Consider the following 7,856-nt stretch of genomic DNA (forward strand, 5'->3'; position numbering starts at 1 on the left):
GTTTTAATAAAATACAAAAAAAATGGTCTAAATTTGAAAAAAGAAAATAAATGCAGTGGTCAAAAAGTGAGATGGAAATTAAACAAGTTTTCCATCGGATTCATTTTTTTCTAACTTTTATGAAAACACAATTTGAGTCTGGGTGTATCGAAAATAACATTTCTGCTCAATGAAGATAGTAATGTAAGATTTGCATATATTTCACCTTCCTCAAACCGTAATTATGAAACTATACTAAATATATTTTTGTTGTTGAATGTTTCACCAAATAAATATGTATCTTCTCCGTAAGTTTAAACGTTTCTCATATATTATTTCATTTGTGTCCGTAAGAACATTGATTAATGTCAAATTGAGAAAATTATTAGGTGAGACTTGCAAAGCATAACAATGACAGATTGACACTGGTGCAAAACTTGGTGGTAGTGCAAGACACCCCACAATCACACATATCGAAGATCTAGCGTCGGTGAGTTCAGAATATATTCGTACTAAATGGCTTATTATTTAGGTTCAAATATTAGGCTATGGAGGAATAGTTGGAAAGTATCAAAATAGATTACGTTTTGTGTTCGAACTCTGAAAATGAAATCATTTTACCTCACGAGGTGAAATATTCCGACGCAAATCCGAATAAGTCGAACCATGAAAAAAAATTAAAAGAATCCGACCTGCCGGATTCGAACCAGCGACCTAAAGATTATCTGACAGGCTTGCACCCACTACAGTCTTCCGCTCTACCAACTGAGCTAAGGTCGGTTGTGTTTTATTTCTTCGATAAACATATTATATACTATTCTATCTTAATTATTGTGAAGTATGTATAGTCAAAAATGGATCGGCCCTCAAATCGGGTCAAGTTATACTTGTTTGAGTTGACTCGATAGTGGTACGATCAACTAAGCTTTATTTGAGCAATTGTTCCTGGGCTTGCATTAGTTATAATTATATATGGTCTTCCAAAAGTAGACCACCAAGGGTTAAGAGTTGTCAGGTTGTCATTTTAATTTTTTACTTTTTTTCGATTTCCAATCAATTGTTCAGTATGCACATTAAGACTCGACTAAATCAAGGACATGAATAATGAGAGACAAGCAACAGTGCTTGGAACTGAAAAATAAGATTACATTATATAGACATATACTATGAATGTGATGTGATTAACTGTTATTTTACACAAAATGAATAATTATGAACAATTTATTTTAGAACAAAAAATGATACAAGCTTGCCAAAACTTCTTTTCAGATACCAAGGACTCCGTTGTTTCAGCTTCGAAACTCTTTGTATAATGGACCCGTCCCTCTATCCTATTTCGTGACCACAACATCTTGAAGAAGTGACTCTAAATCATTAAACCTGCATGAACGCAACAAGTAAACGTAACTACTCATAAATCAACATTCCTATAAGTTTGTTAAAGTATTATACAACAATGACCAGCATATATATGTGTATGTATTCATACCTAACATCACTCAAGTCAGGATAGATTGCTATGGCTTCTTTGAAATCCTGTGAAACATGATAATGTGTCCCGATAATGATGTCCCTTATCGTTAAGCATGAGAGGCGATGAAGGAAGACCATAATGATATGTGTTACCTGATCCGCGGTAGATGAAGTGTAGGTTATTACACACGACATTCCAGCTCCGGTTGCAGCCTGAGAAATTGGTTAAGTACAGAACAGTTATAACGAATACTGCAGTTCACATATCCGGACCCTAACAATGCCATTTTGATCACCTATCTATAAGCCTATTAAGAAGATGAAATTAGTTTCGCGAGAAGGCAAAGATGTACTAATAAGGGCAAGTTACAAATAGGCGTTACATTTCCATATGATGAAGATCAAAGTCCTACTACTTCAAACTATAAACAACCTCTCGAAAGAACTTTAGAATGTAAGTTACAGAAAATTGGGAGATGAACCTGTAGCCCGATGACACTATCCTCTACCACCAAACAATTGCTTTCTGAGACGCCAAGTTTCTGATGAAAACCAAACCAAATGTCAAAAGAAGTATGATAAATGTTATAATACGCGGTATGAAAGTGCAAATATGTATAATACTAATCACCTTGGCAGCTGTAATGTATATTGAAGGATCAGGCTTTTTTTCTTTCACATCATCACCTGGAAATTACAATTACGATATTCAAAGCGTCCTGTGCTGATACACATCTACTAACTAAAATCATGTAATCTTATGAGATAGTAGTAGTAGTTTCAAGACGAAATGGACCATGTCCTATCATACAGCATTTCAATTTACGACAGCATAAATACGTGAAGTAGTTATGAAGTAGCATCATGTTCTTTTACAGAAATAGGTAGCATAAGTCATCAAAACATGTCCGGATAAAGATACCTGCAAGGAAGCAATCAAGACCATGGAACCGATCCTAAAAGAAAAAAATTGGACAAACAATTAACCATGTTTCGACAAGAAATAGAACGAAAAGGAAACATGCTTCCAAAAAGCAGAAGCTTACAAGTCCTATAAGATTTTCAAGACACAGTACAACTGAACTTTTAGTTGCAGCAGAGCAGACAGCGAGCATCTTGCCCTGGAATACAATGGAAAAGGCGTTAATGCTAGGAACGGAGCCAGGTAGGCCCAAGGGGTTCATTCGAACCCCCTTCAACAGAAAATTACACAGAAGAGTAAGAACTGCAGTTGTAAGGTAAATATCTTACAGCAGCCTTAGCCTCATCCATCAATCTTAAAACTCCTGGTCTCGGCTCAACCTGCCAAAAGCAACACCAAATCGTTTCGTAAATGAAAACTGGATATGCTACGAAATTCAAGCGATTTAAGCAGGAACAATGATGAATATAGATAATCTATCTTACAGTTCCAGATTTGATTATCTCTTTGTACCTCTCAGTCTTCCAATCCTACAAAAAAAATGGAAAGAATGCAAAGGGCATCGTCACCGACAAGAAATCATTTGAAAGAAAAGATACTAGTAATAATAGTAAGAACAACAAAGTAAATAAAACAATCACATAGTTAAGCCTTGAACTAGTGACCCCTATCCATACCTTGTCGTTCGAAAACCTACTTCTAAGACTGCTTGTTGATTAGACTATAGTGTAAAACCAAAATCAATATTGTCTCATGAAAAACACATTTATTATCTCCATTTGCAAGTTTAGAGCTTAAAACAATCCGCCAATCTTCCTAGCTGCTGCATCCCCATCCCCTAGCTTCATATATTACTCAGTCAAACTTTGTTTAAGTTATGATCAAACAGTTCCGCGTCTCATTTCCCAGCCTCCCGAGCCTCCAAATCAGCCCTCAGAGTTCCACCTACCCCAGTTACCATCCTACTTGTGTTCAACTCTCCCTGCACACTATATTTCTCTGGTCCTTCCTAGTTTTTTCCTTTTTGATGAGCTATAACCTTTTATAAGATTTTTTTTTATGTATATTAATAAGCATGAGTCAAACATCAATTCACATAGCGGAAAGAATAAAGAAAATCAGATATAGTACCTGAAGAGTATCAATCAGCTTGGCTCTATCGTTGTCATCCTCCGGAGAATGCTGAAAGATTGTTGAAGTAGGCCAACCATGCTCCTTAAAATACCTATCAAAACACTAGAAAAAACTCCATCGGTATATGATAAATGTTAGAAAAATGTGAACAAAATCTCATCTAAAAAGTCCGTGTAATGATTTGATCTAATCTATATTGCCATTAAAGCCTATTCCGCCTCATTTAACAACTTGTTTGGATGGTTGCTACGTATCATTTCATAATATATCTTCTCAATTTTTCAAGTTTCAATTTCATAATCTACAGCAACTTCAACAGTCAAAAATATTGAGAAGAAAAATAGATAATACCATCGCATTTTGGGTTTTCCACCTCCAATTTGATTCTGTAGCACATCATAGAACTCAAGGCTCCAATTCAGCGGCTCGTCGTCATCAGAAGGGCATCGCACATTGAAATGAGAGAAAGCATCGTTATACGCTTGGCGATGAAGATGCTCGGATTCCAAAATTACGCCATCGCAATCGAATATCAAAGCTTCTAATGCTCTCGTTGAAGAAGAAGAAGCTGAAATTGATAGCGATTTAGAAGGAAGAGTTCTTCGGAATGTTGTAATTGAAGGAGAGAAGAAAAGTGAATTGCGAGAACAGAATGAGTATTGTGAATTTGGTGGAGAGATAAGTAGGTTAATGGAAGACGCCATTGTTGTAGCTGTAAACTGGAGCTTTGTGTGAAGCTTTTTTGGTTATGGCGATTGGCGGGGGATTTGATTTGTGTGGTAGTTAAGCAAATGGGGATTTTTGCATAAGTAGCCAATTTTTGTGCCTTTTTACTTAATAGCCTAATCCATAAAAATTAGCCGAGGCGGATTTAAGCTTTGGAGTGTATGAGTTGCTACAATGATTTTAAGTTAAAGTAAAATAATACAATTGGGTTTATGATTTGATAATTTATAAATATATTGTAGATTTCTTAAAATAAATACAAGATATGAAGAATTTTGTACATCTTTAAACACGATTAGACGAACACTAATCTGTTTTAAGTGAAAATCAATTTTAGAGATTGACCGATACTAAAATAAGTCGATGTTCAATGTAAGACGATGTTAATACTTGTAGTGAATAGCTCCATTGTGAAATCAATCAAAAATAGTGTTTGATCTCTAGGTTCTCGTGAGCACATACCTCAAGGGTTATATACATCTGAAAATTAGGTAGGATGGTAATTTTCAAGCCTAATATAAGTTTTTAGTTGCACTAAAATGAGTGAAAAAATATCATCACTGAAAACACAGAAAAGCTTATAAAAATTTGAACTCTATAAATAGTTTTTTGAGTTTGAATTGCCTGAATCAACGAATATGAAGTAGGGTTGTTCAAAATTGATAATCTGAATCGAAAAAAAGTTATTGGTTTAGCGGTTTTGATAACAATTTGATTTTTTCTCTTATCGGGTTATCGGTTTTTAACGGGTTAATCGATAACCCGATAGCAAATTAAATAATTATATTTATACCATTTTGTATATAAAGTCCTTGACTTATTATAGTTTGGTTTCCTACTTTTATTTCTGAGTGTCTCAAACACTTGGTTATTCTACAATGTAAAAATGTTTGCTTTTGAGCAAAATGTAACTTGTGAACTCATGTGCATGGTTTATTTGGTTTGTCACCATGTTTCTAAGTGATTTTCAATGTTTTTTTTTTGCGTGTCAAATCTTAATGGTTAAACCGATAACCGAACCAATAACGATAACAAACCGATAAACCAATATTTGATAAGTCAATATCTTAATGGTTCGATAACGATTTAGCATCTCTACAAATCGAAAACCAATAAGCCAAATCGATGAACTTCAAAATCGAACCGATCGATACGCAGCCCTAATATGAAGTTTGAAACTCTACCAAAAATTTAAAACACATCGAATCATCACTTAAATTTCACTTATCAATTCTTTGAATTTCAATATCGTTCTGTATTTTAATAAAGACATTCTTTTATCTAATTATTTTCACGTATCAAAAGAATAATAAAACGACAATATCCTTTAAAATAATAATTAATATTTGATAATAGGAGCTTAAACATAACTATATCGAACGATAGTCTTAGTAATTTAATTGACTGGTCACCTAATCTTTCATTTTATTAACGAAGATTTCGATTATCCACCTCGTAATATTCCTATGTTGAATTAAACAAAGCCCATTGGACTCGGATTCCATTTGCTCCGAATTTTTCTCTTTATTTTGAGCCACACAACAAAACCAATTCATTTTCCCCCAATTCTTCTCAATCTAGGTATACAGATTCTGTGCTCAAATTACTCAAATTCAAACCTTCAAGAGCGAAAATGAATGGCGGAGATGAAGAAAAGGGTTTAATATGGAAGCTACCGATAGTTAAATCAAAGCATTTAGGGAAAATCGGACCTGGTTTCGGAATCGGCGTTGGCTGTGGTTTTGGTATCGGAATAGGCCTTATCGGAGGCACTGGTTTTGGTCCGGGACTTCCTGGATTGCAGCTGGGTTTTGGATTAGGTGCTGGTTGTGGAATTGGTATTGGTTTTGGTTATGCAGTTGGAAGAGGTTATGCTTATGATGATAATCGGAGATACTCTAACGCCGGCAACGTTTTCAATCGGCCGGCGAGTTTTCCGATTCATGATGAAGTAGGTCAATTGCTTGATGAGATTGTTACGAATACTAAGAAATTGATCAAAACAACTACACAAGAGTTAGATAAGTGGAGAAGATCTTAATTGTGTGCTGTTATGGGCTAAGTTGCGCGGACACTTCACTTTCGATGCTGCATCCGTATCGGATACTCCTAGAATACACTACTTTTGGTGAATCCGACACACACCCGTGACATTTTTAATAGTCCGAGCAACCTAGGTTATGGGTAAGTTTCTGCTCCTTTGAAAATGGATGTGTCATTTGCTCTACTCATAAAATTAGCTTAGCTTCTTCTTCTTGTATGGATACAAGAAATATCTCGTGTTTGGTACGGAAGTAAAAAATATTATATTATGTTAAAGTTGTTTGTGTATAATTTAGATGAATATTATGTGTGATGGACGGTGGGAGTAGGGTAGGGGTGTTCGAGGGTATTCGAACTAAAGGCTCAGCAACACTAAAAGAGTCTTAAGCATTCATCAAGAGCCATTAGATCGGTCAGAACATTTGTTCACGGAATGCCCTATGTTAATTTTTTACATATACTTCTTAATTTCTATATAGATATATATATTTCAATACGAGGTTAATGGGTGTTCGAGCACTTTAGGTGATTCCGCCCCTGATTATTTTGTGGAATAAAGGTGAAGATAGTTTGTTTGAGAGTGGAAGGACGTAATCAATGCAGAATATTACTTTGTGATTTGTAAAGTTTAGTTTTCATACTTTTTAGTTAGCGAATAATATGCTACACTTTTACAATTGAGGTTTAAAGAGGAAGATTTAGAAAGGGAGAACGTGAGTAAATCTTTATCGAATAAAAGAAATTGTTTTCGATAGATATGGAGAGAAAATAAATAATGTCAAGAGGAAGTTGTTCGATGATAAATATTTTTTATCTTTAACTATAAAGTTATGATTTCGAGTCATTAAGAAAATAAAAATGATGAAAGTTGTGCATAGGATGGTTGTTCAAAATTGAATCGAAAAAAAGTTATTGGTTTATCAAAATGTATTATTTGGTGTAGCAACTTTGATTTTTTTTATATCGGGTTATCATATCTTAATGGTTATTAAGATTTTTTTTTAATCGGTTAACTAATAACTAGATAGTAAATTAAATAATTATATTTGTGTCATTTTGTATATAAAGTTCTTGACTTAGAGTTTGATTTTCTACTTTTATTTCGAGTTGTCTCAAACTCTTGATTATTCTATAATGTAAAAGTGTTTGCTTTTGAGCAATATGTAACTTGTGAATTCATGTGTACGGTTCAATTGATTTGTCACCTTATTTTTAAGTGATTTCTCATTGATTTTTTGTGTGTAAAATCTTAACGATTAAAAACCGATAATTGAATGATAACGATCAATAACCGATTAACTAATAATCAATTAGCTAATATCTTAATGATTTTATAATATTTTAACATTTCTAAAAATCAATACCTAACAAGTTAAATTGATAAACTTTACAACCAAATCGATTGATACACAATCTTACGGGTTAAGAAAAAGAGAGAGAAAAGAATTGTAGTAGCATAATGGAAAGTTTAACTTTTTTTGCTATGGAAAAGTTTACTGAAGATTCTCTCGTTCAAACTTTTAAAAAAAACAAAACAAACAAACAAACAAATTAAAATCCGAAAGTCTAACCCTGACGT

General features: G+C 33.9%; 2 protein-coding genes and 1 non-coding gene across 3 annotated transcripts; 1 reads left to right on the forward strand and 2 right to left on the reverse strand.

Annotated features, from left to right (window-relative positions):
- Positions 1-665: 665 nt before the first annotated feature.
- On the reverse strand, positions 666-759 carry TRNAY-GUA (transfer RNA tyrosine (anticodon GUA)). The gene is made up of 2 exons: positions 723-759; positions 666-701 (listed from the first exon to the last, which is right to left on the reverse strand). It is a non-coding gene; the product is annotated as a tRNA-Tyr (tRNA).
- A 345-nt stretch (positions 760-1,104) lies between these two features.
- On the reverse strand, positions 1,105-4,302 carry LOC125845281 (haloacid dehalogenase-like hydrolase domain-containing protein At4g39970). Its single transcript, XM_049524762.1, has 11 exons — positions 3,860-4,302; positions 3,506-3,599; positions 2,860-2,904; positions 2,704-2,754; positions 2,499-2,573; positions 2,375-2,408; positions 2,084-2,139; positions 1,935-1,994; positions 1,606-1,665; positions 1,469-1,515; positions 1,105-1,359 (listed from the first exon to the last, which is right to left on the reverse strand). The coding sequence occupies exons 1-11, from the start codon at positions 4,210-4,212 to the stop codon at positions 1,311-1,313; spliced, it is 924 nt and encodes a 307-aa protein (XP_049380719.1). The 5' UTR covers positions 4,213-4,302; the 3' UTR covers positions 1,105-1,310.
- Positions 4,303-5,742: 1,440 nt separating this feature from the next.
- Positions 5,743-6,567, forward strand: LOC125844482 (protein TRIGALACTOSYLDIACYLGLYCEROL 5, chloroplastic). The gene is made up of 2 exons (XM_049523790.1): positions 5,743-6,284; positions 6,412-6,567. The coding sequence occupies exon 1, from the start codon at positions 5,868-5,870 to the stop codon at positions 6,273-6,275; it is 408 nt and encodes a 135-aa protein (XP_049379747.1). The 5' UTR covers positions 5,743-5,867; the 3' UTR covers positions 6,276-6,284; positions 6,412-6,567.
- Positions 6,568-7,856: the final 1,289 nt, after the last annotated feature.

The sequence above is a fragment of the Solanum stenotomum genome, chromosome 11, assembly GCF_019186545.1.
Source record: "Solanum stenotomum isolate F172 chromosome 11, ASM1918654v1, whole genome shotgun sequence".
Classification (NCBI taxonomy): Eukaryota; Viridiplantae; Streptophyta; class Magnoliopsida; order Solanales; family Solanaceae; genus Solanum; species Solanum stenotomum.